Source organism: Pterocles gutturalis, unplaced genomic scaffold (genome assembly GCF_000699245.1).
Source record: "Pterocles gutturalis isolate BGI_N339 unplaced genomic scaffold, ASM69924v1 scaffold20346, whole genome shotgun sequence".
NCBI lineage: Eukaryota > Metazoa > Chordata > Aves > Pterocliformes > Pteroclidae > Pterocles > Pterocles gutturalis.
The window spans coordinates 31,646-48,526 of NW_010098338.1; the positions used below are offsets into that span (position 1 = coordinate 31,646).

The 16,881-nt window shown below is 40.9% G+C and overlaps 1 protein-coding gene across 1 annotated transcript in view; it reads right to left on the minus strand.

Moving 5' to 3' along the window:
- The window catches only part of CUBN (cubilin (intrinsic factor-cobalamin receptor)), a gene marked incomplete at its 3' end in the record, with an annotated part of 95,765 nt that overhangs the window by 31,144 nt on the left and 47,740 nt on the right, over positions 1-16,881 (minus strand). The window contains exon 28 of the mRNA XM_010072660.1: positions 7,460-7,619. Within this exon, the coding sequence (XP_010070962.1) occupies positions 7,460-7,619 (160 nt within the window). The remainder of the gene's footprint in view (positions 1-7,459; positions 7,620-16,881) is intronic.

Sequence of the window (16,881 nt, forward strand, 5' to 3'; positions counted from 1 at the left end):
GCAGCGGGAATGACACTGCCGCTGAGGACAGCCTTCAGGAGGGGAAAGCTGCCGCCAGCTTGGGAAACAGAAAGATTTCTCAACAAACAGACTTGATGGCTCGGCTCCTGAGGGGGTGGGAACAGGGCGGCAGGGGAGTTTCAGCAGGCAAGAACAAAGCAAATTGCTATTTATCTCAGCCTGAAGAAAGCTGGGAACATTTTAAAACTAAACAGGCAGTTATGACTCAGCTTCTCCTACTGAGAGTTTCCTGATAGCCACAAAGACAAGTTTTTTATTTAAACCCGAAATGGCTCAGATGAGTGGAAAGCTTGCGTGCTGTGCTTTGAGGCACAGACCTTTCTTTCTATGAAGCCCTTGCAGGTAGCATTGAGATTACTCTCCCTCCCTCTCCAGAGTTGTTTGTATTTTCTCTGAGTTCAGTCGGTATTCTCTGGATGAGGTATGTAAAGCACATGAACAGAATGCCAAACTGTTGTTAATGTGTCATTTCTTTCCTTCCAACTACAAATGTTTCCAGAAAAGGCTCTTTGTTAAAAGAGAACTGATTCTTCTTAAGTGCACCAGTAAAACGGGGGTAAAGTTTAGATCTCTGTGATTCATTTCTTATAATGAGTGTGCTGAACTCATGTTGCCATTTATTAATTCTTTGCAAACTGATCAGATTTTGCTTGAGTATATACCTAAGTATTCACTGACTAATAGCTGAAAAAAGGACTCACTGATCTTTGAACATGAACTTCACACTCTATAGCTGTTCTGACTGACCTGCATGTGCAAGCAGAACCTCTATATCAGAGCAGAAACATAACTCTCTGTCCAGCTGGCAGAAAGTCTATATATTACGTTTCTGCTCCTATATGGATGAGGTAAGAATCAGTTCTGTTTTGCTTTTTTGAAAATACAGATGCAAGATGATTTTAACAAAATATTTACAGAAAGACTCAAAAGATTAAAACAAATGTTCCTGCCTTTAAACTCACTTGCTACATCTATGAAACACTAAAAAAAGACACATTCATATAATGATAGAAGAAATTTTTGAAATGCTGACAAACGTTGTATGTGAAAGATCTGCCAGCCTTAGAATTAAAAAAAAAATAAAATAGATTTGTCCAGGAATAATGTTTCAAAATGAGAAGCAAACTTTGATTCACCAACTCTGCAGCTTGTATTTCAGTTCCTGGAACATTATGGGTCCTTACTATTGACAGACTTTCTGTCTTGAATGTTTTAAAAAGGTGAATTTAGAATTTGATCCCTGATTTAGTCAGTGTCTTTCCCATTTTCGTTAGCCACAACATTCTTGTAGCATTATCCTTTTCTTTGATTGGAATACAGATACAAGCCATCATGGAAACTAAACTGCAAGTATTTTTCCTATTATTTGTGCATTACCTATGAAGATAGATTCCTTGCCTTAAGATGCTTATAATAGGCTTTGAAATCTGCCTTGGCAGATACTTAATCAGAAAAGATATCAAACAAATTACATTCATATGAATGGTGTTAAGGCTGAAGATGTAGCTGTAGATGCAGATGCATATTTATTTACATACATATATGAATATGTGTGAATATATGTGTGCATTTGAAATTTAAAAGGAAAACTTCAGGAGAAATGCCAGTCCTGTTTTTTTGAAGCATGCATTTGTATGTACTGTATCCTTTTCTTATTTTTTGAGCAAGCTAAGAAATACATTTTGATTCAACTTCGAATGTAATTTCCATACAAAAGTAGCCTGCCTACTTTATTAAGATATTGAAAAAGGAAAATTTTAAATAATGATGTAATCATCTCAGCTAATTAAACTTATTCCATCTCTGGCATCACCATTAAGTTGATAGTGACAGGATGAGGGGGAATGTTTTAAACTAAGAGAGGGGAGATTTAGGTTAGATATTAGGAGGAAATTTTTCACTCAGAGGGTGGTGAGGCACTGGAACAGGTTGCCCAGAGAAGCTGTGGATGCCCATCCCTGGAGGCATTCAAGCCCAGGCTGGATGGGGCCCTGGGCAGGCTGCTCTAGTGGTTGGCGGCCCTGCCCACAGCAGGGGGGGTGGAACTAGATGATCTTTAAGATACTTTTCAACCCAGGCCATTCTATGATTTTATGATTCTATTAAATGAACACATAACTTCTCCCAATGTTTACATTTGTCTGCAAACATCAGGTAAGATTTTGCTTCTATTAAAATAAATGGAATTTGTGCTGTTTATGGCAACAAAGTAAAAAATATTTGATCTTTAGGGGTAAATAAAAATGCAGAAGTGGAACCTATAAAGTGCTGAATGACTTCAGCTCTCACTGAAATAATAGTGAATAATCTGAAATCATTTTGCTCCTAGTGAAATATCTTTAAAATTTTTTCTCAGCACAGAAGTACATGGTCTTGCTGTATGTGGACAAATACACAGAAATCTGCACTGTGGAAAAGTTTCTTGCAACTGAACTGCATATGGCAGTTTGTGCAAACTTCCTCACAGCCATTTGGGAAACTTCAGAACTGCAGCTAAACTGGAGGGGAAAAATGGGAGGGGAGATGATACTCTTAGTAGAGCAAAGGTCCTGGAATTTCCTTGAAAAATGCTTAAAACAACTACCTAACCTGGCGTTAGTTGCTAGGAAATTAGACAACAAATAGAAAGTTCAGGAAACATATATTTAGTGTCTTTGCTTTCCTCTGGCTAAAATCTGTGTAGTCATTGAAGATTGTGCAAGGGATTATTTATAGATCTTTCCATATTACTGCCTGTCTGGTTAGCAGATGGTGTTCATTAACCAAAGAAGAATCCCTATTCTCATAAATAATTGTAGCTGAATAGAGAAGTAGCAGTGTGTGGAAATCTCTATTATTTGCAAGGTTTTCAGATTTATTTCATGGGTGTGTTTTAGTCCATGCTAGAGAAATTCCGTCCATAAAGTTTAAAGTTAACTGGCACTGTTCCTGAAAAATCAGAGTTAGGGAAACTAGAGGATTCAGAGTTGCTCCATTTGTTGCGCTCACGGTGAGATACTTCAGTAAACGTTAACTGACTGTAGCTGCAAGGAGCATATAGTATGAACATTTGCCTGTACTACACTAATAGTTGCATGAAGTATAACTTGGATTTGATTCTGAAATCTTTTGCTCTCTTGAGTAGGTTTATTTCATAGAATATTACCCAATGGAGTAAGTGGGATAACTTCTGTTCTGAGGTTTTATGCAAGGGAGTAAAAATTCATGGGAGAAACTTTTTTTTTTTTTTAATTCTTTCTGATTTGTTAAACACTTCTGTAGTTTTGATTATTATTGTTTGTATTTGTATTGTTTGAATTCTTGTATTTTCTTCAATGTGTTCCAATCTGAAGTCAGTAAGAAGGATACTAAGTAAAGATAGACTACTGGGACCCAGAGACATAAAGGCAAATGCAGGCATTTACATGGGAGTTGAATCCTCCAAGATACAGACTGGCCACAGCAGTTGCCAGTGTTCAGTGTTAAAAAAGAAAAAAAGCCATTTTCTAGTTCTCGGACATTGATTGAACTGTTCAGCAACATAAGAAAATTTTGTCCCTTATTCCTATATATTAGTTTGGGGGGTGGAGGGAGGTCCAGCTTGCTGAAGAAAAAGAAATCAGTTAATCCTTAGCTCTCATAGAGAACATGTCTAGACAGCAATATAAAAAGCCAGCTCTGAATATGGTAGCACTCACAACTCAAAAAAACTGCTCAGGACTTCGAAAGATCAGACCCTGTGCATCCTTAGACTTAATGTGACAGAAAGACACTGAAAAGGAATAGTCATTTTTGAAAACAGAACAAATGGCAATCTGTCAAAGACTGCACAAGAAATCAGCAACAGAGCTATGATTCAGGTTTAAGAAATCTCAGCTTCAGCTCCCTCATTGACCTGCAATGCAATATTCTCTCCAGCAATCCTAACAGACGCCTGACAAATGTCTGCTGTGGATGGCTTCTGCATCCTAATCTGATCTGTGTTTCTGTTATGCTTCCCTGAAGAACTAACAAACTATTTCACACTTTACCTGACACATATACTGAAAACCCTGGTCTTCAGTTATTGTATGCCTTTTAATCATTTTCATCTTCTGAAAATACAGACTGAGACTAATGAAAACTTATCTTCTCATGAACCAAGTGGCCTTCTCCACACCCTGTCCATCAATCATTTCTTAGGAAAATCTAACAGAAATAAGATGATGGTGAAAGAAAAGAGCAAGACAATGCTTTGAGGCTACATAATTCGTTTCTCAGTTGTGTATTTTGCTTCTTTTTTAAAGGTGGAATTAATGTATCACAGAAAACAGAATAGTGGGTGCAAAGTTTGACTATTCTGAGAAGAGGAAATTAAATTTTTAAGCTCTACTGACAATCAAGCAGCCAAATGAGTAAGCTTCCAATGAAACTCAGATGTATATATAAAGCAGTCAGCTCCTACGTGCACATTGCTTGATAAGGTAAGTGACAGGCCTAGGAAATATGTGTCTTCTCAGATAGTGACAGTTGTCACTGGTGTAATTTTGCACTGAGAGAACTTTGCCCTTTTGGCTTCCTGATTTTTTTTTTTTTTCAAGGAAAGCAAAGCAATTGGCATGCCATCTTTGCAATATCCAGACTTTTACCAAGAGCTTGTTCTTTCTCAAAGGGCCAATATATGCCCCAAAATATATTTGCCTCTGTTAAGCTTCCTAATAAACAACAGAAGTGGAATGAGCACCTTGCAGATTGAAGCTTTCCTCTGGTGAATAATCCTCTTGAGGCCTTGACTGCAGAAGAAAACATTAGTGATTTAGCCAAATCAATTCTAAATCCAGCCTCATCAATGAAAGCCCCTTAGATGAACAGTGTTATTTCAGACCCACAACCACTTTTAAATTGAATTATTTGCATTATAGCTTTCCACCCAAGTTAAAATTATATAGGACACTTTTAAGCATAAATAACAGCATTCTCCTAACATCAGTTACTAAATCTGTCTTTGGGAAAGCCTAAAGACTGGGCTACCTTCAGCAACCCAGATCAGCATCTCAGCAACTGTAAAGCAGTGGCTCAGCAATTGTAAAGATCAGATGCAAATGTTTCAAATCAAAAAACTTTAATTTGTGTCATCTGTGGCAGCAGGGGCTCCTCACATCAGTTATCAACAAGGTAAGCTTTTGGCTTCTGGTGATCACCTCATAACTGTGAGCAAAGCTGCCAGAAAGAGAGTCTGAAACGAACTGTTATCAGGCACATGGAGGCAAATATAAGTGCTCCTCTCTTTTATCACCAAAGCATGTGAGTGTCCCTGATATATATCTCATAGATGCTTCACAGCTGCCAGTTAAGGAGCACATGGCAGCCTGAGAAATAGTTCACAGCAGCTTGAACTCTAGAACACACATTTGTCACTTGAGCAGAAATAAAAGCTCTTCTCTCAGCAATATATATAGAGCCTTGTTCTTTTCTTGTCAGGTGAGATGTTACCAGATCCAGGTTTAGATTCTCTTAGGGATTTGCCCTCAGGGAAGAGGGGACCTGAATGCTTCGCTCTGAAATACCCAGCTCAAAGGCTGCATTTCCTGATGAGTTCCCCTAGACAAGGAGACTTTCTCCAATGAGCTTTTTTTGTGCATTTGAAAGATTTTCAGAAAGGAGAAGCAAATATAGCACCCTAATCACAGAACCATATCTGTTTGTTGTTTTTTGTGGGGGTTTTTTTTGTTGTTTTTTGTTTGTTTGTTTGTTTGTTTGTTTTTTTTATGGCCAGACAATGTAGCCACCAAAGGTAAGAGGAATATTCATATTTGTGCATGACACCAACTGTGAAAAAAATAAAAGAAGCACCTGCAATGAACAAAAAGATGACAACTGTAGTCAGCTCTGGAGGAACTTGCACTCATATTGCAGGCTGCCAGGAGTAGCAGCTGCGATGTTTGGAGTCAGCAATGACATTCCCTAGGAGCCAGCCTTGTCTGAACCCACAGATCCTGCTCTGCTGCTTCGACACAGCCCCACATCAGCAGTCTGGGCCCTGGGCAGGGTTAGGCTGCAGTTTAGTTAATTCCTGCAGTCCAGGAATTAACAGAGGGGCAGTGCTCTGACAGAGAAGTGAATGTGTCAGTGCAGAAAAGGAGTGCAGGGGGGTGGGAGAGGGCTGGAGAGTCCAGGAAATGTTCAGAGGGGAGACATGGAGGGAAAGCGCAAGAGTGCTGGGAAAGCGCAAGAGTGCTTACCATCCAGGCAGATTCTGGAAAGCTTTGAGAGCTTTAGAAAAGCAAGTTAACCTAGCACCATGGCTACTGTACAGAGCTGATGTCATCTGGCTGTGCATAAAAGCCTCCACTTTTTCTTCTTTTGTGCAGTCCCAGAATGACATCACCTCGAAGCACAAGAACGTACCTTTGTGCTGCAGCACTTCCCCTGCTGGCTCCTGCCACTCATCTCACTCCTCCCACATATGTCCCTCCTTTGCCCAGAAATGCTCCTTGACCTCTGCTGAATGCAAAACACCACTGTCTAGTTGACAAGAGCCCTTTGGGAGCCCGCAAATGCCATCAGTCTGTGGTAGCACAGAGGAGCTCCTATTCAAACAATGTATAGCGTGCCGTATACCTCAGCAACCCACAGTAGGGCCTCCGCAGCCGATTTCAGCTGCTTTACAATGCTGTCAAAGCTGAATGGTGTGAACTGAGTAGACAAACAGGGCAACTGTGGCGATTTAATTATTTTCAAGGTTGGATCCTCTTTGATGGGATGCACAATGGCACACAATTGTTACAGTCCAATATTACTGTTAAATAAGCAGAGTGAAAAAGCTGCATTTGTAGACTCACTTATGAAGAAGCCGCAAACATAGTTTGCAGTTGTACAGTTATTAACAGATTTGTTTATAACTGGCATGCATGCCTGCCTGTTTAATAAGGCCTGTGACAGTCTTTGTGACATGTAAGAGCAAGAGAAAAAGCACCCAAAGGACATCCTGACCAATGTTATTTCATGCAGAGGAGGGAGGTAGGGGGCAGCTGGAAGTGAACACACTACCCAAGAAAACAAGTGCCACTAAATAAAACTAGCGAGAAGCCTCCACAGAAAACACAAGTCTATAGGAATGGGGCAAACTGAGGGCTGAGTGTTTCCCATTAGAAAGCCCAAGTCACCCACAGTTCCCCTGTAAGAGCATATACCTCCTGTTCAGTACAGAAATTCTGCAATGTCCCTCATCGCTGTGCCGCCTCCTGCAAACGCGAACATATTTCACTAACAGCTCTCAGTCTAGATGATCTGTGAAGGTGTGCATGTGCAGACGCATCCACTAGGAAAGTATTTGAGGAATTATGAGGAAATGCAATGTTTTTAGAGCTGTAATGGGTTATTTCTACTTAGCTGACATAGGGTGGCATAAGCTGGGACTCCATTACACATACAGGGAAGAAGGAAGCATACCTTCCTAGAGGAAATCTGGCTAACTTACCATTAACATGCCACAGCATCTGGAACCCACTTCTAGCATTCAGTCCATCAGAATAAAACACCACATGAAGGCTGGTCCCTGTAGTGCTCCCTGCCAGTGGAAGAGACTGTCCACAGAAAGTGCCTATCAGGTTGGATTGTACATCAGGCCCATCATAGAGCTGAAATGAAACAAAAAATATCCCAGTGAGTAAAAAACATCTCCACAATTCTCAATGTTTTGTACAGGATGTCAAACAAAAGGAGTGAGACTTCTCACACTGGCCACCTTTGCACTGCAATATGAGCTCTGGGAAGGGTGGAAAGATTTGGTTGAAATGATGAGCAAATATAACTGCAAAATGTCTTTAAACCTGGCTGCACACTGTGTACAGTAGGAAGGTTTTGCTGTTTCTGTTTTGGTGTGTATTGGGCGTTGCTGGGGACGAAGATAAAGGGAAAATGACAATGAACTGAAATAGAAAGAAAAAGGGGATGTCACGGGTCTGATTTGACCATGCATCTAACATGCTCAGTGCCTCCAAACCTCCCAGTGACAACTCAGTTTACTTCTTAATTGACCGCACTCAGGTGATTTCAGGACGGAGTGAGCTTGCGATGGAGAAAACCAAGCAGTCAGAATCACCAGGGCCTCCCAGAGTAGGGAAGACAAACTGAAAACCAAAAGCAAAGTAAATCCTCAAAAACCACAAGGCAAACTTCACATGTTTTTTTAGTTTCATGATCTTATGCTAGTGTCCCGCTTTGGAGGAGAAGTGGACTGAGCAATTCTTTCTGTACTTTTGTACTTAGAAACACTTTATGTTTGATCTACTACTCTTATTCTATGTGATAGTATTTTAACAGTCAGTGTGTTGGCAGATGTAGCCAGCTTGAAAATCTTTCTGTTCCCCAAACACTAATGAAAAATCCTCCATCCCACTCTTAAAACATCACCACTCTAAAAAAAAACCCAAAACCCCCAAAAACAAAAGAACAAATAAAATGGTAAGGAAATAGTCCTGTATTTAAATCTTGACATATGGAGTTAGTCATATACTCATATTTAAGTGAAAACACTTAATACATGTTTTGATGCGGTGATAGTGGATGCTTGGATCTTTTAAGCCTCTTTACATTAGTTGTCTCCAAACACCACAAACAAATTTGTGACTTTTTAAAAATCCAGTAAATCACATGGAATATGCATCTATGTTCCTCACCAAATATCCCAAGGCTCTGGGTCATTTCTCAGGGGTGAGGAGGTGGTATAACTCAATCTTGACTGGCTGAACACCACTTGTCCCTCTAAGAAGTTGGACGCCGACTGCTCAGGGGTCGCGTAACTAGTTAGCATTCCAGCTCTGTCTCAGCTGAACCCACAACAGGAGTATAATTTTTGCAAAGCTGGTAAAAATGAGACATTTTAGCTAAATCGCCTTTAGCTTACGATATCAGATTGCCAGCTGTTGTCAAGTTAGGAGTTGCCTTATTATTTCTACTTTTGTTACTGATTCTTGAAGTTTAGAAAAACACTTTTTTTAATCACATTGCCACAGATCATCTGATCTTCTGTTTCACAGAGCACATCTTCCTAACACAACCCAGCATATTACTGGCATAGAAACCATGTCTGAACATTCTCACTGTGAATTTTTGGCAGGTATCCTTTCAGAATTTCAACAAAAACTTTTCTCTGTTCTGAAGCCACCACCGTAAAGTTCTCTCCATGCAAAGAATTAAATCTGTGATCTGTAGGAAAACAGCCAAGGTTTATTTATCTTTGCTCTCCACTGAAATCTCTTTTCCAAATATCTCTGATTCCACTAAGAACTCTTCTACACTCAGCACCCATAGTATGATATTATAGTAAATAATGATTAACCATGCTAGCTACTAATTTTTGCACTTCTTCGAGCAGACTCACATATGGGAATAAGTATTTAAAACCTCAGCTTTTCTGTTCAAGAAGTTGGTCTTGCAGAACCTTCAGAAATTTTGTTGTTAAGATATTTGGGGCCAAGAAATCTACTCAAATGGTTTCAAATCCTCAAGCAGACAGTGCAGTTTGAATGTCTTTTTTTTTAACAAAAAATAAATTGGATGTAGTTCAGCCAAAAGTTAGGGGCAAGTTGCAGGAATAATTCTATAGTAATATTCCGTGGCCTATTTTATGGCTGGTGACCGTGAATCTTTTCGGTTGTCAGTCCTCTAATACAATGAAAGGCTCAGAGCATGAGAAGTGTATTGGAACTTGAGAACTATCACTCCATTTGGTATGATTTCTCTAGATGAACTCAGAAGAGATTGAAAGTTTCTAATTGCAGACCCATTGCTGGTAGTTCTTGCAAAGCCTTGATCAGATGTGTTTGAGAATAGATATGAAATTGTCATAAATATTAGATGTTAAGAAGTTGAACATCCATCCATATTCTTTCCAAATGTAAAGCTTGAAGGACTGCCTGACAGACAGATGAGCTGTCCCATAAACAGCGTTACAGTTATGGCCTTCCTCCAAGCCAGGCTGAGAGCTTTACACATTCTTTTATGGCTTAAGTTCAGCAAAATGAAACCAAGTAAGATCCTATTAGATTTTTTTTTAATAGTACTACTTCGTTCAACAGCTTTGTGGTATACACTACTCATGTTTCTGTGGCTTCAAGCCATGGAAATCTTATACCAGAAAAATACACATGGTGAAGAATGAATCAATGTGGAGAACATGAATCTGTGCTCTGAATAGAAGTAAAAACTATGTTAAGATACATATTCAATGATCAGCTGTTAGCTTTAATGATTACAAATGAAAAACCATTCTAAAGAACCATGTACTAAATCATACCCAGAAACTTTCAAATCCAAACAAAAACCACAACCTTCATGAGTCTTCTGCAACTTTGATTCATCAAGGGGTGTTTTTTTAATCTAAGACAGCAAATGTCACATTACTATGTAATTTTCCCTGAAAACAGTCCCTTGGTTTATTGAGACACAAAGAATGGTTGCTATGGCAATCCCTTCGTGCTGCGCTGCCCCGTGGGTCTGGGTTCAGAGCAAAGTTTCACAGGAAATTCAAGTGCCTGGCCAGCTGTAACTCATTGAGAGAGGCAGAACCGCGACTGCTAGAATTACAGCAGGGTTTTTCAAGCTGTCTTTCATTTCTAAATGAAGGGAACAGCTGTGTGTTTTCACAGGGCATTTTGAACTTCTCAAACCACATCTTGCTCTCACACAAATTTGGGCAAGTGAAACTGAAGCTGAACACAGATCTCATGAGCCACAGTTTCTCTTCTGATCTCTGAGATAGTGTTTCTTCTTTAAGGGCCTGCTTTCTCAGCTGTGCTATCCTAAACTGCTGCAAATTGAGGGAAGGTTCTTTCCCAAGCTGTAGGAGGCGAGGTACTTCCTTGGTCTGTGCAAGACAATTGAATTTTGGGGCAGTTTATTAGCCACTCTGGTACCATACTTACTGTAGGAACTGGGGATTGGGCTCCCTCCCAGATACTCATTGGAGGAATGCGGTTGCTCCCTCTCTGTGTAGAGATTTGTTTTGTAATGTATTTATTTGTTCAGACCTTTTAGCTTCCATCAGAAAATCCAAGCACTTTGTAATGATTTTGGCAAACAATCCAACAGGCAAAACATGCAAACAGCTGCAACAAGTGTTCAGATCTTTAGCCCCCTCTCTTTAACTGAAGCAATTGCCCAGCAGCACCTGGAGTGCTCCATTTCATCAGCCTGCACCCCAGCACCCGGGCAGGGATGCGGTACATTCAGATGAATTATTAGACATGGGCTCAATAACTGTTATGTGAAACTCCTGATCAGGCTGCCTAGGAGTAAGCGTATAGGCTGATGCAAAAGTAAAAAGGGGAGGTACTAGCTCTCTAAGGGATGAATCAAGCAGTGGGACTGCCCTGAAGCAAAGTGGCAGCTGAAAACCATCTGCTGTACACTGGAGTGGCGCTGGGACAGCAGGACTAGCCTAAGCTGCAGGAAGGGCTTGCCTTGGGTAGCTCTCCCAGAAGAGACACCACGGACACTAGTATTACATTTTAGCTTTTCTGACTCTTCAGCCTGGAAATATTTTGCTGACACTGGTTACGATGCTCTAGAGGCCACAGCTGTTCAGCTCTCTCAGAGCAAAGCAAAGCAGCATGACCCATGTCACAGAGAAGCTCACCGCCAGGACTGGAGCAAGGGCTCAAGGACAGAGCTGACTGGAAAATGGACCTTCTGCTGAATGGAAAGAAATAAAGATCTCAAACAAATGGGAGGAAAGAAACTATGAACATGTTCCACTTGTGTTTACTCGAAGCAGGGACATTTTCCTAGCTGTGCCCTTTGTCAAGCTTATTCCTACTTGCAAAGTGAGGCTGACAGAAGCCTTACAGACAGGTAGTGGGACTCTATCTGTTCAGTTTTCCTGGCAGAAAATGGATTTATTTTTTTTTTTAGGGTAAAATTTCAGTTTTGGCTGAAAAAAAACCTTTATTTCTGTGAAAAGGCACTTTTTTTTTTTTTTTTATCAGGAAAATCATTATAATGTAAAACCCCCATCCTAACCTACTCTGGAAGAAAGCTGCTTACATACATTAAGAAGCCTTCCAGACAGGTAGTGAGACTTTATCTGTTCAGTTTTCCTGGCAGAAAACGGATTTATTTTTTTTTTAGGGTAAAATTTCAGGTTTGGCCGAAAAAAAAACTTTATTTCTGTGAAAAGGCACTTCTTTTTTTTTTCATCAGGAAAATCATTATAATGTAAAACCCCCATCCTAACCTACTCTGGAAGAAAGCTGCTTACATACATTAGTTAGGCACAACACATAGTCTTGATCCAGAGATGATGGAGTCTTCAAAGGCAAACTTTTGGTTTCACAAGGGGAAAATCCATCCTATGAATAGGCAGTTCTCATTTTTATGGTACTGTAAATAATTCTATTATCGGATGTCATTAATTCATTATATAATTATGAGTAATTATCTCAATAATTGTCTCAATTTGAGTCTTGAAACAGATTGTTTGCAGCCCAAAAACCTTTTTACAGGGACCAGCAGCAACGGCCCGGGCTGTATTTGCAGAACTTGGGAAAAGAGGTTGCGCCTTGGATCAGACCAGCACAGCTGCAAGTGTCCCACCCATTGCCAGAGCCTCTAGGATATCCTCATAGACCTACCCTGACACACACAAGTATCCCTTTCCTCTTAGAAGTGGGAAACCTGATATGGAATTGTTTTGACTGATCTAAACACTAGAGGCAGTGATTACAATTATCTGAGCAGCTCTTCCTGAATGAGTCTTTTTTTGAAAAGGAAATTCTGATGGCATCGCAACAAGTATGTTACCAGAAAACAAAATGAAGCAAAAACCAGACAATCATCACCCAAGTAACAGAATGCACTCTAAAGTGAGCTCACCATTAATTGTTAAAAGCAAGAATTAACACAAATAAAAATAATACATTTCCAAGCAACACATTTCCGTCTAGAAGAACTAGAGTGCAAACTTAAGAATATGCAGGTCTGTCAGCCAGAGAAAAAAACAAACTAAAGCTCCAGGATGTGGCACATTGCTTTAGGTTAGCACCACAGTGACATAGTTTTCATAGCAACAAAGGCAGCTTAAGACTTTGAGTGATTTACTATGTGGAGCTTTGTTATTTCTGCACAAACAGGAGAACAAAATAAGGTTATGTTTGTGCTTGCATGATGAGAAGTGTTTGCCACTAGAAAAAAGTCCTCAAGAACTCATTCTAAATGATGTTTTAATATGATTATTTAAATATGTTTATACCCTAGATGACTTTTGATAAAACTCATTGCTCCGACCACTGTAGGCAAGTTTCTTGTTTCCACAAAATGACATGCTTTCACTACTGAACCACTTTGTTCCATAGTACAGTGGAGTTTGACATCATGCATCACTAGGAATATAGACACACCAGTTAATCTCTCTGGGATTTATCTAACATCTGGAAATGTATAAATATCTAGTTTTTTAATAGTAAGAGTTGTATCTGAGTCTATGTTTTGTCTTGTAACCTAAGCCTGAAATATTGAGCCCTTTGAAAATTTCAAGCAAAGTTAAATTCCACATGGGACTGCAGTGATATTTTTTAAAAAGAATTTTTCATCTCTTACATTATCCCTTACTACCTTCTCAAATGCAGGGTGTATCTTTGGATGAAAGTTTAAAATTGTTTTAGATACAGGAGTAGGAAACAACTGCTGTTTAAGAAAGGAATGCCTAGGAGACATCCACATAGTCAGTCAACCAACCCCAAGACCTATATTCAAAACCTTATTTATTCAGCATGATATTTGAAATCCTCAACCCTGTATTAGGAGAGCACCTCCACCTAGTCACCATGCTGCCTGGATGGAGAAGGGCCCAGCCACCTGCAACACTGCAGTCCTGGAGTCTCGCCCCTGCATGCCAGATGGAGCAGGGTGAGTCAAAAGCAAGGCAGTCCAGCGCAGGAGCGCATCTGAAAAGCCTGCCCTTCTGCTAGCCACTGGGGTGATCTGACCTCAAATCATGGCTCCATTGCCTGGGGCAAACCCAGGCTGTCGGATGGCCTATTCCTGACCCCGTTCCTCTCCCTGAGGTACAGGCAGAGTTTTGCTGTCACGGCCAGCATCCAAACATGCCCCTGAAGTGTCTCTCCTGCCTTTGCCAACAAGGAGCTGCTTGGGGATCCACGCCCTTGCGGCAGTTGGATCACACGTGCCCGGTCACAAGGCTGCAGCTATTTTGGTAGAGAGCCTGCTTTCCTCAATGCCTTGGAAATCATGGCAGTTTCTCTGCAGCAAGAATCCACCCATGGCAGAGGGAGCAGGACTGCTTCTGAGCTTGGGACAAAACTATTTCCAAAGTTATTCTTTAGCAGAAAGCTGCTACTGTGGGAAAAGCTCCTTACAAAGAGTCGGGGCTGTGCCTGGGGACACAGCAATCAGGGAGGACCAAGAAGGTGCGCCTGCACTGAAAAGCCCAGGCGGGTCTGAGCAGTTTGCAGTGCTGCTGACTCGCAGCAGGGCTGAGTGCTGCTCCTCACACGCTTTGCCAGCCCAGATGGACTGAACTGCCAGTGCAAGCAACACCACACTGATGCTACCAGAGGCCAGAGAGGGCAGGATACTCTGTGAATCCCCCAATTTGAGAAAATTTGCATCATGCATAACTATGGCAAATGAGGAGAGATGCAGCTTAGCCACAACAAATGAAGATGGGAAAAAAAAGGAAATAATCCTGCCTGTTAGGTTTTCAGGAAAGCAAACCTGCCTGCTTATAGGAACAATGGGGAGGGGCGGGACAAGACCTTCCTCAAAGTCCAGTGTGGTTTTCTCTGAGTTGTCTGGGGGGCTTCCCTCTGATGAGGAGAAGCTGTGACCAATTCAGATGGGGTTTCTCCAGCCACCATGTCATTTTATATCATGATGCCTGTGCTGAGTGGGATAATCCACTTCATTGCACAGTCTCACAGGTGCTGACCAGGCTTTCCAGAAAAATTTGGAACACAGAAGAACACAAGAGAGAAGAATCCAGCTGCAATTAGATGAGTCCCAAATGCCCTTTCCCCAACAAGGGGCACACACACTACCATCATATGGTAGTATTTCACAGTCACTTCATTGTAGAGTGTTTTTTCCTGAAGGTACAGGCAAACTCACATGCTCTGAGCTGGCAGGGTGTGGAAAATGCTGAGTCCATGAAGGTCTGACTCATTTTGGGAGTCCAAGAGCAGAGTCTGCACTGGCTTCCTGTGCCACTTGTGCTTCTTGTCATCGTGTTTCTGTAGGCACCACACAACCCTTTAATCACTGACAAATTCAGCTGTCTTGAAGGGTGGAGGATTTTGTGTGCATTTGTAAGTCTGCTTCTAAGTAACCTTTCAAACAGCAAAGCCAAAGTATACTTTGGTTCTGGCAGTGAAGGCAATTGGGAAAATAAAAATCTGAGCCCTGAGAGTCTTCTCTAGGGTGGGCAGCCTTTGGCCCAACAGTGTCCTTCTGAGTATCCAGATCTCTCACTGAAAATTAGTGCAAGGGCTAAGATTTCCTCGTGTGCCAATGGTGAAGGCCTGCCACAAAAACCCAAGGAGAGTTCTAGCTTTTATCCCTACAGTCTTATACTGAAGGACTTCTCGTGGAGGCCCATAAACCCCTAAAGGAATTCAGAGATGAGCTGGTGTACTGCCAGCTTGCATGGTAATATGTTAATGGATAGCACTGCAGTCTGGCGAGCAGGTTGTAACTTGATGTCTGTGTGCAGAACCTGGATGGGTTTATTTAATATATCATCTCCTTCCCCAGGGTGATGTATTACCAGTGACATTTTGTAAATCAGTGGATGGCCATAAGCTAAGCCTTTCTCTGTGCTTGCAGAATTCCTGCAGCACTTCAAAAAGACACACTCATAAATGTAATGTAATAATGTAAATCTCCTAATATGGTTTAAACATATTTACTAATTACAAGTACAGAAGAGAGTAAAAGTAGAAACAGGGTAAGCTTTTTTTCCCCCTATGATAAGCTAATAAAAAAGACGATGACCAGCTGAGTGTAAGTGACAACTATCTTATGCAGTATTCCCAGAAAGAGAAAAAGGATATTATGGCACAACTCTGGCATGCTACTGTGGTTTAAAAAAAAAAAGACATATCCTCTTACCACCAGAAGGAAATGAAACAGTTCTCAGGAGCAGATGCTGTATTAATTACCATACTCATTTGATAATACCCTTATATAAGGGTGCAGTGGCATTTTAACTACCCTGAGCCTAATTGCTGAAAGAGTCTGGACTTCTTAAGTACACTGGCAGTAGGCAAGCAAGGAAGTGCTTTATTCCAAAGAGGAACTCTGTCCTGCCCTGCAGCAGAAGGAAGGCTAGTGTTGTTACCAGGCAATCGCTTGCTGCCATAAGATGTTCTTTTGATTGGACCCAATGATAATTCCATTCTTGCTGCTGAACTAACGCCCTGCACAGACGAAAGGGGTGAGACTCAGAGAGCTCTGACACTTGTCTTGATGCACGACACAATTTTACTATCTGCTTATCAGGCTGGTGGCATCTTGCAAAAGGCTGGGCAAGGTCTTCCCTGTACTTATTAAAAGTAGATGCTAAACAGACTGGGTGGGCTTCAAGTGACAGTTGTACTTTCCGAGCAGAAGGACATAGAGGGAGATTGCCACTAAAGGACAGAAAGATTACTGGTTTTCAAATTATATTTTTCTTGGATAAGAAAGGAGTAAATTTCAGTCCTACTGCAAGACTCTGATCTTCAAGGCAGTAACATGACATTCTCCTTACTTATAAAATAGCTTTGCCTCTGTGGAGATTATGTTCTGGCATACTAAGTAAGGAGCTAATTCATCATTAAAGATGGGGAGTTGAATAGATGCTTGTTCAGCTAATAGCCTGGTGAATGTAAAGGAAGGAATTAC